This window comes from Mobula birostris, chromosome 16 (genome assembly GCF_030028105.1).
Source record: "Mobula birostris isolate sMobBir1 chromosome 16, sMobBir1.hap1, whole genome shotgun sequence".
Lineage (NCBI taxonomy): Eukaryota > Metazoa > Chordata > Chondrichthyes > Myliobatiformes > Myliobatidae > Mobula > Mobula birostris.
In genome coordinates, this window is record NC_092385.1 from 53172882 (window position 1) to 53194112 (window position 21231).

Sequence of the window (21231 nt, forward strand, 5' to 3'; positions counted from 1 at the left end):
AAGGTTAACTTGCAGGTTGAGTCGGTGGTGAGGAAGGCAAATGCAATGTTAGCATTCATTTCAACAGATCTGGAGTACAAGAGCAAGGATGTGATGCTGAGGCTTTATAAGGCACTGGTGAGGCCTCAGCTTGAGTATTGTGAACAGTTTTGGGCATTGGAGGGGGTCCAGAGGACATTCACAAGGATGATTCCAGGAATGAAAAGGTTATCACGCGAGGGACATTTGATGGCTCTGGGTCCGTACTCGCTGGAATTCAGAAGGATGAGGGGTGATCTCATTGAAACCTTCCGAATGTTGAAAGGCCTAGACAGAGTAGATGTGGAAAGGATGTTTCCCGTGGTGGGGAGTCTAGGACAAGATGGCACAGCCTCAGGATAGAGGGGTGCCCTTTCAAAAGAGATGCAGAGAAACGTCTTTATCCAAAGGGTGGTGAACTTGTGGAATGTGTTGCCACATGCAGCTGTGGAGACCAGGTCGTTGGGTGTACTTAAGGCAGAGATTGATAGGTTCTTGATTGAACATGGCATTAAAGGTTACGGGGAGAAGGCCGGGAACTGGGGTTGAGGAGGAGATAAAAAAAAAAGGATCAGCCGTGATTGAATGGCAGAGCAGACTCGACGAGTCAGATAGCCTAATTCTGCTCCTATGTCTTATGGTCTTATGTGTAACATTTCTGGCGAAAATGAGCACGCAGACACCTTACATCTGAGCTCATCTTTAGTCACAGGAAACAGCTCATAGAACTTTCAAAATGGTGTCAATTAAATCACAATGAAGGACCAAGACAACGAATAGATGTATCAACTTGGTAAAACACTCACCTCTGAGACACAGTCATGTTATCAGATCCCATGCCCAGAAAGTTGAGCACATATTTTAGTTCCGCATGAGAGGGGTACACAAGGTGCTTTCTTTCAGACACAACATTAAACCAAGGTACTGCTGCCTTTGATGTAGGATGAGATTGAAGGACAGCAGGGCTGCAAAATCAAATTATAAAAACAGAGCTAAACAGTCCTTATTTCATTGGTTTTGTGGAAGCTTGTCATTTACAAATTGGCAGCTTTGTTTTCTATATCATGACAGTAATGATATTGGGGTTATAAAGCACTTTGACTGTCCTGAAAACAAGGGAAGCAGCATATAAAGTCCAAAGACTTTCACTGTTTCACCCTAGAAGAGCCACAGATGTGCTATTGTGACTTAGGAGCGGAGGTAAAATGAGTTTGTGAGGAGCGGTGACCATGGGTGTTTTTCTTTCTTTTCTCTTCTTTGTTTAGTGGGATGCCTTCACTCTACCGGAGCTGCAGAACTTCCTGAGAATCCTACAGCGGGAGGAGGAGGAGCACGTCAGGCAGATGTTTGGAAAGTACGCCCGTTGCCGGCAGAAGATGCAAGAGGAGCTTGCCAACCGCTCTCCTGGTTGACCGGAATCCCTTGCCATCAAGTGACAAGAGAGAAAGCGAGAGAGAGAGAGAGAGCGAGAGAGAGAGAGAGCGAGAGAATGATAGGGGGGAAATAAAAACCTTGCGCACACGCTCACATGTATGAACGGTGAACCAATGTTACCTGGTTTGGCCAGGAGCAAAGTACAAACTGTGGAGAATACAAGTTTTGAGTGAGTTACTACGAGCTGGGTGGGATATTGTGTGGTATAGAAGATCTGCCTGACGTTAGTAAGTGTGACTGAGTTCTTTACTTGATGCTGAATTGAACAGTTGCAAGCCGTTTGTGGGAAGTCTCTGCCCAAGGAAGGAAATCCCTTCACCCTGCTACCTTGAGCAGCTTCCTGCTTTACTGGGATGTGCCCATGCAGATGAATGTACCGAGCTTCATGACTTCCTCACATTATCTGAGCACTTTGTTCACCATGGTTTGTATGATGGGGGGGCAGCGATCCTGTCGCAATTTCTTTCGGTTGCTTACGCTGTATTCTCATCCGCCACACAAGCACTGATATATATATATATATATATATATAGAAGTGTAAAAAAATATCTGTGTTATGTAGATAATAACTACAAGGGAATTTCATTCTGGTATTGATGGGATTTCCCAGGGATGAGAACTTCTAGCTCAGTCTGACTCTTAAGATCAGGGGTAAAGTTGGTGAACAAAACCTCAGGAGCTTAACCAGCAAGAAGAGGACATAAGATCTTCAGATCCCTCCCTAACTCCACACTTGTTCAGCACATCAATCCTCTCACACCAATGCCAGCTGAAGGCAAGATGGTAGAGTCAGGGGGCAGGTGACTCATCGTTTCTGTCCGTCAGAATTTAGTAAGTATTCCTTTAATTTATTTTATTTTAGCGATACAGCATGTTAATAGGCCCTTTGACCCAACAAGCCCGTGCTGGCCAATTACATCCATGGGATCAGTGAACCTGCTAACCCTTATATCTTTTGAATGTGAGTGGAAACAGGAGCACCCGGAGGAAACCCTCATGGTCACGGGGAGAACATCCAAACTCCTTACAGACAGCAGCAGGAACTGAATACGGGTCGCTTGAAAAAGAGAAATGAAATGTAAGGAGTTCAGTTGTATTTAGGCTATGGGGGTACAGTACGGGCTTGGCTCAGTGAGGAGATGCAGTTTAGAATGAGAGGCAGAGAGGGATACAACTGGTATGGTGTGGGTGATGTGAATGGGAAGGTTACGTTGGCTTGGGTGAAGTGATTGAGTATCCAGCTTAGTATGGTGTAATGAGAGTGAGTATCAGTTTGGTGCGCATTTGGCAAATTTGGGGACCAGCTCAATGTCAAGGCAGTAAGTCTGAAGTGGGAGGGAGAGTGGGAAAAGAAAGGTTTGGAGCATTGGCAATAAGCGGTGTTCAGCAGGCAAAGTTGCACGTGTGAGAAATTAGTGATGATTCTTGATTATTTTAGGCTAAGGGCAATTTATTTTTGGGGTAATCACTCAGTAAGCAGTCATTATAATTCAAAGCTGCAATTCACAAGCAGAATGCAAACCTGGATACATCTTGATCCTAAATTGACCAATGGGCAGCTGTACATTTGTTATGTGTATCTTGTTAGCAATAATTTTAAGTCACAATTATTTGCACAAATGCCTCCTGGAACAGAAATCCATTTCCAATGGCTGTTGGTGAATTCTGAGCCTTGTGCATTATGGGGTCCTGTGTTTAATCCCTGATGCGAGTTGGTTTGGCTCAGGAATCAAAATAAGATTCATTTTTAAAAAAACTACAGATGCTGGAAATCTCAGATTGTTGGAACCACTTAGCAGGTCAGGTAGTATCTGTGCAAAAGTTTATTTTCAGGTCAAAGATCCTTCTTCAGAATTGGAAAAGAGAAAACAAATCAGTATTTTTCCCCCACAGTTCTGATGAAGGGTCTTTCGCCTGAACACTTTTTCCTCACTGCAGATGTGGCCTGATTTGCTGAATGTTCCAGTGGTTTCGTTCCTGATTGCAGGCTGTTAACTCCTTTTTGAACTAAAGGCGAGGACAGGTTCAGAATTCTCTGTGACTATCACTCTGGTTTGATAGAGTGTCAGCTTAGGACTGGTACTCTTCCCCAGGAGGAGAGGCGTGATGATGTGGAACCGCCTGTCCTGCTCTCACAGCTCTGTTTGTGAATCCACTGAAAAGCACTATTGACATTGTGAATAGTGGTAGGGTACAACCAGCAGTCTAAGAGAAACGGGCTATGATCTGAACTGAAGTAGTCCACCTGACTAAAGAAGTTTATAAATTATGTTGTATTTTAAGTTTTATTCAATAAAATGTGAACTGAGTAACTAGTTTTGTGGTTTTTGTGTTTTTTAAAATTAAGATTGCGTACTTTGTGTCCAGTGATGTGCCTTCCCCAAGTTCTAAGACAAAACTCTATTTCAAATTGCCTTTCTAAATGTACATATTTTAAAACCACTTGTAAAAACAAAGTCATTCATATGGCTTAAATTTCCTCTTTCCAGATCCTGCTGTCTCAATGTTATAATTACACTCTTCTATCAACATTTATTAATTCTGCAATCTCAACAGTTCCTATTTAATTTTACTGTGGTATCTGTCACAGATGGTTTCAGGATCTGACTACTCTTGACTTTTTGGTCTGTATTTATTAACGGCCACTTGGTTTTAATAATAAGTTTTGAGTACAATTAGTCCTTTGGGGAAAATTTCTACCAGATGATATGGTTGTAAAGAAGGCATATGGGATGTTGGCCTTCATCAGTCATGGGGGTGAGTTCAAGAGTTGCAGCTCTGTAAACCTTTAGTTAAACCACACTTGGAAAATTATGTTCAGTTCTGGTCACCTCATTATAGTAAGAATGTGGAAGCTGTAGAGAGAGTGCAGAGCAAACTTACAAGGATGCAGCCTGGATTAGAGAGCATGTTTAATGAGGGCAGGTTGAGCGAGCTAAATCTTATCTTTCTGGAGTGAAGGAGGATGAGAGGTAACTTGATAGAGATGTACAAGCTGATAAGAGATATACAAACGTTTGTAGCTCGAGTGGACAGCGAGAGACTTTCCCAGGGCAGAAATGTCTCATACCAGGGGGCATCATTTTAAGGTGATTTGAAGAAAGGGGTAGGGATGCCAGGGTTAAGTATTTTTTAAAAACAAAGAGTGGTGAGTGAATGGAACACCCTACCAGGGGTGGTGGTAGAGTCAGGTACACCAAGGAGATTTAAGAAAGTCAGGCACACAGATATTAGAAAAACAGGGTTGCGTAGGAGGGAAGAGTTAGATTTATCTTAGCACAAAGGAGAAAATCTACAGATGCTGGAAATCCAGGCAACACACACAAAATGCTGGTGGAACTCAGCAGGCCAGGCAGCATCTATGGAAAAGTATACAGTCACCCTTTTGGGCCGAAACCCTTCAGCAGGACTGAAGAAAAAAAGATGAGTAGAATTAAAATGGGAAGGGTAGGGAGAAACACAAGGCGACAGGTGAAACCTGAAGAGGGAGGGATGAAGTAATGAGCTGGGAAGTTGACCTGTGAAAGTAAAACAGGGCTGGAGAAGGGGGATATAATAGGAGAGGACAGACACACTGATGAGGGAGAGGGAGAAGTGGAGAGTCCGTCATCGTGCCTGACGCCGGCCCCCTAGGCCCGAGTCGACGTAGTAGTAGTACAGAAGGGAGGAGGAGCACCAGAGAGAGGCATTGGACAAGCAAGGAGGTGAGGTGAGAGGACAAGGGGATGGGGAATGGTGAAGGGGGGGGTGCAATACCAGAAGTTTGAGAAATCTATGTTCATGCTGTCAGGTTGGAGGCTACCCAGACAATATAAGGGTCCTGAGTGTAGCCTCATCGCGACAGTAGAGGCGGCAAAGGATTGACATCGGAATGGGAATGGGAAGTGGAATTAAAACAGATGGCTACTGGGAGATCTAATTTCTTCTGATGGACAGCATAGATGCTCAGTGAAGCGGTCTCCCAATCTATGTAGGGTCTGATCAATATATAAGAGGCCACATCACGAGCACCAGGTACAGTAGATGATCACAACAGTCTCACAGGTGAAGTGTCCCCTCCCAGGACTGTTTAGGGCCTGAATGGTGGTGAGGAGGGAGGTGTAGCACTTGTTCTGTTTGCAAGGATAAATGCCAGGTGGGAGATCAGTGGGCGGGGGGAAGGGAATGGACAAGGGAGTCACAGGGAGCAATCCCTGCAGAAAGTGGGGGGGGGGGGGGAGGGACAGATGTGCCTGGTGGTGGGATCCCATTGTACATGGCGGAAGTTACATAGAATTTTGTGCTGGACACGGAGGCTCGTGGGGTGGTAGGTGAGGACAAGAGGAACCCTATCCCTGTTAGGGTGGTGGGAGGATGGAGTGAGAGTAGATGTGTGTGAAATGGAAGAGATGTGATTGAGGGCAGCGTTGATGGTGGAGGAAGGAAAGACCCTTTCTTTGAAAAAGGAGGACATCTCCTTCTCCTGGAATGAAAAGCCTCATCCTGAGAGCAGATGTGGCAGAGGAACTAAGAGAAGGGATGGCATTTTTACAAGTAACAGTGGGAAGAGGTATAATGCAGGTAGCTGTGAGAGTCCATTGGCTTATAATAAACATCTGTAAGTAAGCCGTAGCATAGGAAACGTGGGGGACAGCTACCTGTGTAGGCTAGGAACATAGACTGTTCCATGTAGCCGACAAAAAGTCAGGCGCAGTTGGGACCCTTGCGAGTGCCCATGGTTACACCTTTTGTTTGAAGAAAGTGGGAGGAGCCAAAGGAGAAATTATTAAGAGTGAGGACAAGTTCTGCTAGACAGAGGAGAGTGGTGGTGGAGGGGAACTGGTTGGGTCTGGTGTCCAGAAAGAAACAGTGAGCTTTGAGGTATAGGGACTGGGCATCCATAGTAAAAATAAGATAATAGGAGTCAGGGAACCTGAAATCATTGAAAGACCCAGAGCATGTGAAGTGTCATGGATGTAGGTAGGAAGGGACTGAACCTGGGGGAATAAAACAGAGTGATCTTAGTGTAGGTTTAAAGATCAGCATGTCATCGGCTGAAAGGCCTGAATTGTGTTGTAATGTTATAAGAATAAATTTTAAAAGTTTTATTGCGGGCCGGCTGGTGGCACAACGACATCGGCACTGGACCCGGGAGCGGAAGCTCCCAGTTTCGAAACTAGTCGGGCCCACCCCTGAGTACGCCTTCCATCCGTGCCCGGTTGAGTGTCGAGAACGCAACACGACCTCGTAAAATAAAGGGAAAATACTGCGTAAATGTTTATGTGAGGAGTGGCGCGCCACACAGTCTCTCTCTCTCTCTCTCTCTCTCTCTCTCGCTCTGCGCCCTGTAAGAGCCATGAAAAAGACATCATAACAGATGCACGCACGCACACGTGTGCACGCAGGCACACGCCAAAAAAAAAGGAAATTTTTATTGCCTCAAATTGTTAAAATTTGAGCGGCGACCAGTCAGATTGAGAGTGAAAGAAGGAATGACTCACTCAGGTCAGCAAATGTACATTAAAAGCCAGTGCTTTGCAGAAGTTACAGTGTTTGAACAACAGCCAATCAGAGATTGAGATTCAGTAGCAAGTGCAAATTAAAATAAGGCATGGGTAAGTGGAGCGGCCTTTGTCGGAGTGGACAATGTAAGAGTGGGATGTGAGAAGGCAGGAAGACCTCCAATGTCCAGCTTCTAACACTCTGCATTAAGGAGTTAGAGCTGGAACTGGATAAACTTCAGATCATTTGGGAGAATGGACAGGACATATAAAGATGTAGTTACACCCAAGGTGCAGGGCACAGGAAACTGGATCGCAGTCAAGGTAAAATGTGTTCAACAGCTACTACAGGGTTCTCCTCAACAACACCTTGGATGCGGTTGGGGATATGATTTAGTAGAGAAAAGTCATAGCGGTCAGGTCTCTGGCAGTGAGTCTGGCTCTATGGCTCAGCAGGGAAGGGGGGAGAAGAGGTGAGCTGTGGTGATAGGGGATTCATTAGGGGACCAGAAAGGTGGCTCTGTTGAAGAGAATGAGATTCCCAGATGCAATGTTGCCTCCCAGATGCCAGGGTCCAGGGCATCTTAGATCGAGTTTTTAACAATCTTACGTGGAAGAGTGAGCAGCCAGAGGTCGTGGTCCATATAGACATAGGTAGGAAGAGGGATGAGGTTCTGAAAGTGAGTTCAGGGAGTTAGGTACTAAGTTAAAGGGCAGGACCTCCAGGGTTGTGATCTCAGGATTGCTGCCCATGCCACATGCCAGTGAGGCCAGAAATAGGAAAATCATACAATTTTAACATGGGGCACCTAAACTGGAAGAGAACTAATATCCCAGCAAGAAGGATTGTGAGTCCTGCATGGTGGGGGGGGGGGGGGGCGGGGGGTGATGTTGGGATGATTGCCTTGCCTCACCTTCTGAGATTCCTTTAAAATCTTTCTATACACCTACACCTCAAAATCTTATATATTTTTGTGGTGTTTTAAGTATCTGCTGAGAAGTAGAGGGGAATTATTGATTGATTGATTGATTGATTTATCTATCTATCTCTATTTTCAGAAAATTTTCTGTATTTTATTTTCTGGCTGTACTCAGTTTCCAGATTGCATGCTCTGAACTCTCTAACACTGAATACCAAGGAGCAGATTCTTCTGACTTGTAACATTCCTCTTCACTTGATTGTGCACTTTCTGAATATTCATATTTGCTTTTAACTTCTTGGAATTCATCACTGAGTCTATGATAGCTGCTAATAATTCTGATTTGTGCTGTTACTTTGTATTCAGCTGTGGGTACTTATGTGGCATCTTTGATGCAGTAAAATCATTCAAGGAATTTGACTGAAATGTTACGAAAGCCTCATGGAGATTTTTAGTTACATGACCAAATACTTACTAAAGGATGTTTTTAAGGCACACCTTAAAATGCACGTCGATGCTTACACGCTTACTCATTCCTGGTCCCAGATATGTAGTATTTCATCTCCAGAAGAACACTGACTCTGAGCCATCTGAGGAACCAAGATCTGTTTAAATTTCAGTCTTTAAGACGTATTCTTTCCATTCCATGCTCCCACAAAAACTTTCCCTATCTATTCACACCAACATTTTCTATTTGTATTATCATACATTTAAAAAGAAACATTAATCAAATCCCCCCTCAAGCTTTCTATGTGAGATGGGTGGTTGGGTTGCAGGGGCGGGGGGAGGTGGGGGGAATGGGGAGGAGGTAGAAAAGAACAGCCCTCCTGATCTCTGATAATTTAGTTGTTCCTCTCCAGTGCATCATTCTCACGAGATTGTCTGGGAGTGAAGCCACTGACAACCTGAATCGATGATATAATCTAGAAGAGAAAGTGGAAAAAGAGGGCTTCCATATATATGAAATATTACTGTGTGTGCTCTTGACTAAATATGATGCCCGTAAAGTGATGTCATTGTAGGCATACAGCTTGCTTGCCAATTTCAGGGGTTAGACAGTGAAGCTGGTCTCACTAGACTCCCTAAATTAGCTCTAGTGAAATAAATACTTTACAATGCCCAGTGATTTTCAAAGCATCGCATATTCCGGCACCAATATACCATGCCCACCATTTTCAGCAGAACAACACAAGCAACGACAATAAAAACAAAACAACAATAGCAAAACAAGCCTCTTTCCCATGCTCTGACACATACAGTCAGGCCTCCAACACCAGAACAGGTCGTCTCTGGGCTTCTGCCCACCAGTTCTTGGCCCTGGCCCCTCAGACTCGTGGACACTGTGCCTAAAACCTCCAGTCTGAAGACCCTGAACCAGGAGAAATATGATCCCTTCATCAACTCTGTTAGGCCCATTAAGAACGATCCTGGGGACAATCTTAGAGAGGCGTGGAGAATATTGACTTGTGCGCTTGAGACAAAACACTTGAAGATAGGTCAAACCATTAGACTCAAAAAATACAAATTTAAAACAGATACTGAAAAGGAATTGCTTTCCTTGCTGAGCTAACATGAGCCCATTATCAGGGATAATTTATGTAGCGGCTGTGGGTAGACATGTCTCATTATTTACCCTTGAGTCATTAGCAGTAATCAACCATAATGGTATTTGTTTAACCCTTTCTCTTGCCTGTCTTCTGACACCGGTGCAGTACAAAAATATGGTTACTTCATCTTTGCATTCCCAAGTAGTGAGAATTCAGACACGGACACACACACACTTTGGAATGTATTATTTAGTGAATTATCTTTTAGAAAAACTCATTATCTCTACTATAATAATTGAGTCCATTGTCAGGTAAGCTACGCACAAGGCACAATGCAAACATTAATGAATTCAGTGAATGTCCAGCACTAACACTTGAATTCAGATTTTACAGAATACTAGCATCATGCAGATCAAACCATGAACAGCCTGTCAAGCTTAGGAACAGATTCAGCAGTAATTTTCAAAAGGGATTTGCACAAATACAATATGGGAAAAATTATTGGAACTATGAGGAAAGGCAGCAGCAATGGGACTTCGTAGATAACTATACCAAGACGGCATGACGGTTTCATTCGCCAACACATATTCAATAATTTTATTAGCTTTGCAGTAGCAATTGTAACACAGCTGAAAAAGACAATCCTTCACAAATGGAAGGTTTTATTGCACATAATACACTCAATCAATAGTTTATCCCTTTAACATGCACTGTAAATCTATCCAGGCCATTGTAAGCCACTAAATTTGACAAATACATTGTTCTGGCTATTTGACATAATTTAAACTGCATGCTTGATTTGGTGAAGTACATTGAGAATGGAAGAGAGTCAAGGAATCACAAAGTGATGTCACTAGCAGAGTCATAGTTTTTAAAATGAGTCCAGTATTTGGAAATACTGTGTGTCCATACCACATGTTCTGTATATAATCAATTTGTCCAGACCCTTCTTATGTTACTTGGATGTCCTGGCTTTTATTCCATCACATCATAGAGTTATAAAGCACTGAAACAGGCCCCTCGGCCCATCTAGTCCATGATGAAATATTATTCTGCCTAGTCCCATCGACCCACACCTGGCCCATAGCCCTCTATCCCCCTTCCATCCATATACTTGCCCACACTTCTCTTCAATGTTGAAATCAAACTCACATCCACCACTTCTTCTTGCAGTGTGTTTCACACTCTCACCACCCTCTCATGATCCCTTAAACATTTCACCTTTCATCCTTAACCCATGATCTCTAGTTCTAGTCTCACCCAACCTCAGTGGGAAAAACTTGTTTGCATTTATCCTATCAATATCACTCATAATCTTGTACACCTCTATCAAATTTTTCCTCATTCTCCTACACTCCAAGGAATGAAGTCCTAACTTATTCAATCCTTCCTCATAACTCAGGTCCTCAAGTCCTGGCAACATCCTTGTAAATTTCCTCTGTACTCTTTCCATCTTATTGATATCTTTCCTGTACTGGAGTTAGGTGACCAGAACTGTGCGTATCATTGAGTTGATCACAAATCAGAACCCGAGACTATTTGGACTCTGTCAAAAGCTGTTTTAACTGATTACAACACACACTCAATTCCCCAAGTTTATACTAACAATTACAAGAAGGTGAAGTAGTGGAAAGGAAGGTGGTGTCTTTCACCCTTAGGCTATAAAGTGATACTGTATGTATCTTGAGCCCCTGGTGAAATCAGTAACTGCACATTTCAAACTCTCTGGGAAATCAACACTGCTGTCCTTAGCTTAAGGTATGAAGCAGGACTAATCAGGTTGGATGCAAAGTAGTTCACATCCCAGGCTCCACTAATATCCCCCTGCCAAAACCACTTCCAACTAGCCACCCCCAATCCAATCCCTGCACACATTTCCCACCACCCACTTTTTCTCTTCCTAGGCCACATGTTTGATGTTCTGAGATTTATATGATTGGACTGTACTTTAAATTGGTCTCCTTCATTTTCTTGGCATTTTCTTTCTTGTGGCCAATTGGCGGGCGGGATATCAGTTAAATCTTTGTGTGTGAGTGGGGAGGCGCGGGGTGTAGGGGTTTTTTGACGCTACTGTCACTATTTTTGAGGGGGCCAGAGATCGTCATTGTCACTTTTTTTTCTGTTGTGGGTGACTGGGGATGTGTTGCTATTGTGCTATTTTTTTCTGCAAGTGAGGGGATCAGGGACTATATTATCGTTGTTTTTTTCTGTGGGCGAGGGGCCGAGGATTGTTATCGTCACCATAACAGGTGGGGAATTCTGGGGTCTATGAGTTTTGTTTCTTTTTCTTTATCGTGTGTATTTCATGGCTATCTGGAGAAGACAAATATCAGAATTGTATCGTATATGCATACTTTGACAATAAAACGAACCTTTGAACATATCTGCAATACCAATCATACATTCTCTCCAAATACTGCTTCCTCACCGATTCTGCTTCTCCATCTCTATTTTGATCCCTACACTGCTCTCTTCAGGTTTCTACTCTTCCTGGGCCATAATTCTGCTTTGATCTCCTTCCTCATGTTGGCTACGTTTCATGGTTAGCCTTGAAACTCATCACCATCCTGGTCATGCTCTGTTCTTTTGTTTCATGTAGCACCAGGGTCTTGGAGGAACGTTGTTTCATTTTTACTGTGTACTGTACCAGCAGCTTATGGTCAAAATGACAATAATCTTGACTTGACTTCTTGCTGTTACCATCAGGAAGGAGGTACAGGAGCCTTAGGTCCCACAGAAGGTTCAGGAATAACCGTTCCTTAAACTTCAGGCTCCTAAATCAGCATGGACGTCTTCACTCACCACAACACTGATCACTGAACACAACCTATGGACTCACATTCAAGTACTCCACAACTCAACTGATATACAATCAATATTAGTAAATTAATTGCTTGATTGATTAAGTAATTCTTTTTTTGTATTTGCACAGTTTGTCTTCTTTAGCACATTGGTTGCTTGTCAGTCTTTGTGCGGATTTTTTCATTGATTCTATTGTACTTCTTTGTTCTACTGTAAATGCCTGCAAGAAAATGAATCAGTCTAGTACACGATGATATACTGTATATGTACTTTGATAATAAATTTACTTTGAACTCTAAAGCTGCATTTCTACTAGAAGTTCAGAAGTTTGTGTAATGTTCACTTCTTCTGTTCCTCCATTACCTCTAAATCTATTTTGCTTTATTTTTCTTCATCATGTGAGCAGTAGCCTGCCTGACCACTCCAGAGTATAGCTAATCTATGATTTTACTCCACATACCTGCTATTGTCCTAAATTTCAAACCTTTTGGTAAACACCATGTCAATCCTAAAGTCAACAATGACCCTAGCATCAACTGACATTGGTAGAGAACAATTCCAGATTTTACACCACTTTCACCATCCCAACACTTCATATGAGAAACTGTTTGTTAACATCTCTCCTGAAAGGTCTGGCTGTGATATTTAAAGTATGACTGTCTCCGAAGTTGAGAGTACCTATGAACAACTTCCATTTCAGCAGACCTAAACATCACAAGGAAATTCACTAAAGCATGGTCAAACGAAATTGACACCCTCATGTATGCACATCTGAAGTGCATCTTAAAGGATGAAAGAGCAGCGTAGAGGAGGCTAAAACTGAAGCATCAAGAAATTGGAGCTTGGTAGTTAAAACCTAAAAACATGAGTGCATGTTCATAGTCTTCTGCTGCTGTAGCCCATCCACTTCAAGGTTCAATAGGTGTGTTCAGTGGAGTCTTCTGCATACCACAGTTGTAACGTGTGGTTATTTGAGTTATTGTTGCCTTTCTGTTAACTTGACCAGTCTAGCTAGTCTCCTCTGAGCTTTGTCATTAACAAAACATTTTCACCCACAGACTGCCACTGACTGGGTGCTTTTTATTTTCCACACCATTCTCTGTAAATTCTAGACAACGTTGTGCATGAAAACCCCAGGAGATCAGCAGTTTCTGAGATACTCAAACCATGTGGCACCAACAATCAATGCACGGTCAAAGTCACTGATCACATTTCTTCCCCATTCTGATGTTTGTTCTAAACAACTGAACCGCTTGACCACGTCTGCATGCTTTTATGCATTGAGTTGCTGCCACATGAGTGGTTGAATAGATATTTGCATTAATGAATACCTTCCCTCTCCTTCTTGTAAAAACTCACACACATCTGTTAGCTGAAATTTTCACTTCAACTTTTTTTCTCTCCTCCCCTGTACATATTAATGGTAATGAGGCAGAATCGGTTGAGGGCTTCATGTTCTGTAGTGTAAGTATCACCAACAGCTTGCCCTGGTCCAAGACTACGGCCAAGAGAGTACACCAGTGCTTCTATTTCCTCAAAGGCTTAAAAAAATCTTCAGCATGTCCCTAATAACTCTCACTAGTTTTTACACTTTACGGTAAGTGCTCTGCCCAAAACCACAAGGAAGTTCAGTGAGTTGTAACACCACCCTCCCCTCCACTGATTCTGCCTACGCTCCCTGCGAGGTCTGGAATGCAGCCAGCGTAATCAAAGATCCTTCCCTCCCTGGTCATTGGCTCTTCTCTTCCATCAGCCAAAAAAAAATTCAAAAACTTGAACCCACGCACTATCAGGCTGAAGAACAACATTTGTCCCACTCTTGAATGGAGCTCTTGCAGGATAAAGATAAACTCTTGGTCTTTCAACCTACCTCAGCATGGCTGTGGCACCATATTTATTTACCTGCACTGCAATTTATTTGTAATGTAAATATATTCTGCATTCTGCTTTCCTATTTGTACTAATAATGTGCTTATAGTTTCTTTTAATATAATTTTTATTGAGTTTTCAAACTTGATTACAGGGTAATATGAGGGTAATATCTACCCTCCCCCCTACCTAAAAGAAAGAAAAGAAAAAGAAAAAAAAAAGAAAGAAAGAAAGACTGCTTGGATATTGGAAGGTCTCCACATGCTCCATGGGATTTGAAATAAATTTAATATATTTATTTGTTACTTTCCCCAAAGGACCAACATCTTTATCATCGGAGCACCTAGATATGCCAACCTATCTTTTGTAAATAAGGGCGCCAAATATTCAAAAATGTATCATATTTATCTCTTAAATTATAAGTAATTTTTTCAAGTGGAATGCAGCTAAAAATTTCATTATTCCAACGATCCATACTTAAATACGAATCCGATTTCCAAGTAATTGCTATAGCCTTCTTGGCTACTGTCAATGCAATTTTTATAAATTCTTTCTGGTATTTATTCAATTTCGTTTTTATCCCTTTAATGTCACCTAATAAAAATAATATGGCTTTGTGAAGGGCAGATCATGTCTAACAAGCCTGATAGAGTTCTTTGAGGAGGTGACCAGGCATATAGATGAGGATAGTGCAGTGGATGTGATCTATGTGGATTTTAGTAAGGCACTTGACAAGGTTCCACACGGTAGGCTTATTCAGGAAGTCAGAAGGCATGGGATCCAGGGAAGTTTGGCCAGGTGGATTCAGAATTGGCTTGCCTGCAGAAGGCAGAGGGTCATGGTGGAGGGAGTACATTCAGATTGGAGGATTGTGACTAGTCGTGTCCCACAAGGATCTGTTCTGGGACCTCTACTTTTCGTGATTTTTATTAACAGCCTGGATGTGGGGGTAGAAGGGTGGGTTGGCAAGTTTGCAGACGACACAAAGGTTGGTGGTGTTGTAGATAGTGTAGAGGATTGTCAAAGATCGCAGAGAGACATTGATAGGATGCAGAAGTGGGCTGAGAAGTGGCAGATGGAGTTCAACCCGGAGAAGTGTGAGGTCGTACACTTTGGAAGGACAAACTCCAAGGTAGAGTACAAAGTAAATGGCAGGATACTTGGTAGTGTGGAGGAGTAGAGGGATCTGGGAGTACATGTCCACAGAACCCTGAAAGTTGCCTCACAGGTGGATAGGGTAGTTAAGGAAGCTTATGGGATGTTAGTTTTCATAAGTCGAGGGATAGAGTTTAAGAATCGTGATGTAATGATGCAGCTCTATAAAACTCTGGTTAGGCCACAATTGGGGTACTGTGTCCAGTTCTGGTCGCCTCACTATAGGAAGGATGTGGAAGCATTGGAAAGGGTACAGAGGAGATTTACCAGGATGCTGCCTGGTTTAGAGAGTTTGCATTATGATCAGAGATTAAGGGAACTAGGGCTTTACTCTTTGGAGAGAAGGAGGATGAGAGGAGACATGATAGAGGTGTAAAAGATAATAAGAGGAATAGACAGAGTGGATAGCCAGCGCCTCTTCCCCAGGGCACCACTGCTCAATACAAGAGGACATGGCTTTAAGGTAAGGGGTGGGAAGTTCAAGGGGGATATTAGAGGAAGGTTTTTTACTCAGAGAGTGGTTGGTGCGTGGAATGCACTGCCTGAGTCAGTGGTGGAGGCAGATACACTAGTGAAGTTTAAGAGACTACTGGACAGGTATATGGAGGAATTTAAGGTGGGGGCTTCTATGGAAGGCAGAGGTTGAGAATCGGCACAACATTGTGGGCCGAAAGGCCTGTACTGTGCTGTACTATTCTATGTTCTATGTTCTATATAGACTATGTCTTGACAGTATGACAAATACAATAAATGTTCAACTCAGATTAGTAGAATATAATTTTTTACACCAATTATATATTACACCACAAAAAATAAATGGATTAAATTCAAACTTATCTGATCAATGTTTTCGGTATAATCAAGAAATTGGTACTTTTTTACATTCTACTTCGTCCTATTCCAAAATTCAACCTTTTTGGATAAATTTAAGAGTTTTATTGGAACAAATTACTGGAACTCAACTTCCACATAACCCTATATTATTTTTATTAGGTGACATTGCTTATAGTTGAGATGATCTGTCTGGATGCCATGTAAAAAAGGCATTTCACTGTATTAGATTAGATTAGATTAGATTAGATTCAACTTTATTGCCATTGTGCTGAGTACAGATACAAAGCCAATGAAATGCAGTTAGCATCTAACCAGAAACGCAAAGAACAGTGTTATTTACAAAATAACTGCAAATAAAAAGTAAGTGCTACAACACACAAATATAGAAGTACTAAGACAGTACAATATGGGTGCAATACTGCTTAGCGCTGTGATGTGAGGTTCAGCAGTGTCACAGCCTCAGGGAAGAAGCTCTTCCTGTGCCTGCTGGCGCGGAAGCAGAGGCTCCTGTAATGCCTACTGGATGGGAGGAGAGTAAAAAGTCCATGGTTAGGGTGAGATGCATCCTTGATAATGCTTTTCACCCTGCCCTGGCAGCGTTTATGGTAGATGTTCTCAATGGTGGGCAATTGGGTGCCGATAATCCGCTGGGCAGTTTTCACCACACGCTGGAGTGCTTTGCGGTCCGATACGGGACAATTGCCATACCACACTGAGATGCAGTTGGTGAGTATGCTCTCAATGGTACAGCGGTAAAAGTCCATCAGTATCCTGGGACAGAGATGAGCTTTCTTTTTTGCTCCGCAGGAAATAAAGGCGCTGTTGTGCTTTTTTGATCAGGATGGAGGAGTTCAGGGACCAGGTGAGATCCTCAGAAATGTGGACACCAAGGAATTTGAAGATTGATACATGCTCCACTACAGCTCCGTTGATGTAAATGGGGACCTGAGTGTGGCTCCTAGCATGCCTGAAGTCCACAATGATCTCCTTGGTCTTCTGGGTGTTAAGGGCCAGGTTGCTGTCAGCTCACCATGTGGCCAGGTGCTGGACCTCGTCCCTGTAGGCCGTCTCATCATCCCCTCTGATCAAGCCAACCACCGTGGTGTCATCTGTGAACTTGATTATGGAGTTAGAACCATGTACAGGAACACATTCATAGGTGAAAAGGGAGTACAGAAGAGGGCTCAGCACACAGCCTTGAGGCACGCCGGTATTCAGGGTGAGAGTGGAGGAGGAGAGGTTGTCTAACTGAACTGATTGGGGTCTGTTAGTCAGAAAGGCCAAGGTCCAATTGCAGAGGGATGAGCTGATACCAAGCTGGCGAAGTTTGGCGATCAGCTTGGAGGGGATCACAGTATTGAATGCCGAACTGAAGTCAATGAACAGCATTCTGACATAAGAGTTGGGGCTGTCCAGGTGGGTCAGGGCAGAGTGAAGTGCCGTGGAGATGGAGTCCTCTGTTGACCTGTTGGTGCGATAGGCAAATTGATGGGGGTCCAGGGTAGTGAGCAGACAGGATTTCAGATGTATCTCAGTACATGTGACAATGATACATCAATTACCAATGGTTTTGCAACTCTATATGAAGTCATATACGAAGTCATACTCTCCATTTAGCTATTTATCCTAATTTTTAATTATGTGGAATAAAAACAACAAAAAATAGTAGAAATACTTAAGTTTTCAATCACCTCACACCTTTATTTCAAGCTTTCGCAATGTTTCCAGATTCACAACTGCAGTTTTAACACACACAGTTAATATCATTAATGGCACACTGGCACAGTGCCCAGCAGCTGTCTCACAGCTAAAGCAACTTGGATTCAATCCTGATCTCCAGTGCTGTCAGTGAGGAGTTAACACATTCTCCATGACACTGTGGAATTCCACTGTGCGCTGAAGCTCCCTCCAACATTCTAAAGATGTGTGGCTTGCCCACTGTAAATTGCCCCTAATATGTAGGTAAGTGGTAGAATCTGCAAGGAGTTGATAGGAACGTGGGAAAACAAAACAGAATTAGTTCAAGTAGGTGCTGGATGATCTGTAGAGATCTGATGGGTCAGTAAATCAGCAGTCCCCAACCACCGGGCCGCAGGGCAAGTGCTACCGGGCCACGAGGAAACGATATGAGTCAGCTGCACCTTTCCTCATTCCCTGTCACGCACTGTTGAACTTGAACATAGGGTTGCCAACTGTCCCGTATTTGCCGGGACATCCTGTATGTTGGGCTAAATTGGTTTGTCCCGCTATGAAACCTTTCGTTCTGAAATGGCATGAAGTGAAGAAGCAATTACCATTAATTTATATGGGAAAAAGTTTTGAGCGTTCCTAGACCCAAAAAATAACCTAACAAATCATACAAAATAAAACCTAAAACTGAAAATAAATAACACTAACATATAGTAAAAGCAGGAATGATATGATAAATACACAGCCTATATAAAGTAGAAATAATGCATGTACAGTACAGTCGGGAAGATGAAGGCAAAACCGATTTGTGGGAAAAAAGTCGGCACCTACGTGCATGCGCATATCATATGCGCACACAGGTGCCTGCGCAAGGCTTCATGGTCAAGGTAGTCTTTCCTGGGATAAAATGTCCCGGGATTTGACTGCTACTTTTGTCCCTTATTTGGGAGTGAGAAAGTTGGCAAGCCTAACTGTAAAAGACATGTTGAGGTGAGTTTAACCCTACTTGAACACCCCCCACCTCCCGGTCGGCCGGTCCACAAGAATATTGTCAATATTAAACCGGTCCACAGTGCAAAAAAGTTTGGGGACCCCTGGTCTATATGACCTATGGGACAGAGAGAGTACAGCACAGCACCAGGCTCTTCAGTCTGCCTTGTCTTCACCATCCATGACACCATTCTAAGTAATCCCATTTGCCTACACGTAGCACCATTCCTCCATTCCCTGCCTGTTGAAGTATCTTACCCAATGACTGTATGACTCTATAATCCTTATAACTTGTGAATGGCCAGATCACTGACCATGACCTGCTTAATTTGAACCACTTCACCTATTAGAGTTAGGGCATAAGTCAGAAACTATCCAACATTCAAGAGAACAGACAGATGGATGAAGAGAACGCGCTGAAACAATATGGAAACTAATGACAAAGACACTTTGATTTCATTTTCAAGATATGTGCATTCTCGGAAAATCCATTATTGATTGCATATGCCCAGTTGTCATAAATAAAACTTTCTTGAAGAGCAGTGAGAATACTTTGATATTCTACTGCACTCAAGTAGATGTATCAGATGGACACTCTAGTGCAGTACTCTAAACTCTTGCAACCAAAATCAGAATCGGGTTTATTATCACTGATATATATCTTGAATTTTGTTGTTTTGTGGCAGCATTACAGTGCAAGACCTTATATTAATTAAAAATAGTAAGTTACTATAAAAAATAAGTAAGTGAAGCAAATGAGGAATGGTGAGGCAATGTTCATGAGTTCATGGACCATTCAGAAATCTGAATTCCGAAGGGTAAAAGCTGCTCCTAAAACGATGAGTGTGCATCTTCAGGCTCCTGTTCCTCTTCCTTGATGGCAATAATGAGATGATGGATCTTAATGATGGACGCTCCCTTCCTGAGGCACTGCCCTTTGAAACTATACTTGATGATGGGGAGGCTTGTGACCGTGACGGAGCTGGTTGAATCTCCAACCCTCCGCAGTTTTTTTCGATCTTGTGCATTGGAGCCTTCATACCAGTCTATGATGCACCAGTCAGAATGCTCTCCACCATGCATCTGTAAATATTTCCTAGAGTCTTTGGTGAGACACCAAATCTCCTCAAACTCCAAATGAAGTATAGTCACTGGTATGCCTTCTTCAGGATTGCATCAACCTAGTACACCCAGGATAGATCCTCCGAGATGTTGATCCCAGGAACTTCACCTTCATCAAAGGCTCAAGACTTTCCCTTCACCTTGATGGAGTGAAAATGTGTTGCACAGGAGTGCTGCCGAAGGGTCTCGGCCCGAAATGTCGACTGTACCTCTTCCTAGAGATGCTGCCTGGCCTGCTGCGTTCACCAGCAACTTTGATGTGTGTGCCCAGGAGTGAGGCGATTTTAGGGTTGTGGTGTGGCCAGTGTAGGTGCTAGAGATCTGATAGCTGTCAGCCAATTGGGACCTGTGCTATAGTTGGTCGGGCAATGTGGGAAATAGGATCATGCCAGTGTTGTGACTGAGTAAGTGCAGGAAAAAAAAGGGCCTTGTCCAATGATTGACCAAAGATTCATAGTCCAGATCCATAGTCTAGAATCTGGAAGAGAAGCTCATGATCACAACCAAAGATTGGGAGGGGAGCAGAGGGTTGTACTGTATCTTTGGGAAATAATCCAGTAAGGAAGGAGATTGAGAAATGGTTGAGGGCAAAGAGCAAAATGGTCAAGAGGATCAGACTGGAGAATAGGAAAGTTGAAGCTTGGACAGGGCCTGTTTCCAAATCTAGTCAAAGTGGCGAAGCTGACACACATGTGAAAGTGACTTTCAAATTTTAAGAGAAACATAAAATGGCTTAGAAATTGCCATTGTTGATTCCACTTCAAACAAAAGTTAATTGTCAACTGGGAAATGCTGAAAGAGTTATGATTGTTTGGGAAACCTGCTCTTAAGTAATGTTTATTTAAGTTTAAATACTAGCTCAAAGGCATCAAAGAAGGTACCATAGTTCATGATTATTTACATTAATCTTGTGGAAAAACAGAGGCTAGTTTTATATCCTATGTAAGGATAGCACCTTTGTGCAGCACTGCTAAATAGAATTTAAGGTCAAATGTCTGGAGAAGAGACTCAAACCTGTAACACATTAACTGCAGTGGCATCCTCTCTCTTCCTTCCCAGTCCTGAAAAAGGGTCTTGGCCCAAAACATCAACTGTTTATTCATGTCTATAGATGCTGCCTGATCTACTGAATTCCTCCAGCATTTTGTGTGTTGCTTTGGATTTCTAACAGAATTTCTCGGGTTTATGATTAACTGCAGTTTATGATGTATAGCATAATGGAAGCTATTGTTCTCAGTGCAGTGTTCCTGTACTTATATTAAATACTTGCACTTTGTTTTACAAGTGACCTAATGCTCTTTCAAGCATCAAAGTAAAACACTTGGATAGCAGTTCCAAGCAGTAACTCATTCTGCTGCTGCCATCTGCTGC

General features: G+C 42.7%; 1 protein-coding gene across 3 annotated transcripts in view; it reads left to right on the forward strand.

The window, feature by feature from the left end:
* rassf1 (Ras association domain family member 1) overlaps nucleotides 1-3764 on the forward strand; it is a 116268-nt gene extending 112504 nt beyond the window's left edge. For all 3 annotated transcript variants that reach the window (XM_072280646.1, XM_072280645.1, XM_072280647.1), the window contains one exon: nucleotides 1284-3764. In XM_072280646.1, the coding sequence (XP_072136747.1) occupies nucleotides 1284-1430 (147 nt within the window). In that variant the 3' untranslated portion in view covers nucleotides 1431-3764. The remainder of the gene's footprint in view (nucleotides 1-1283) is intronic.
* Nucleotides 3765-21231: the final 17467 nt, after the last annotated feature.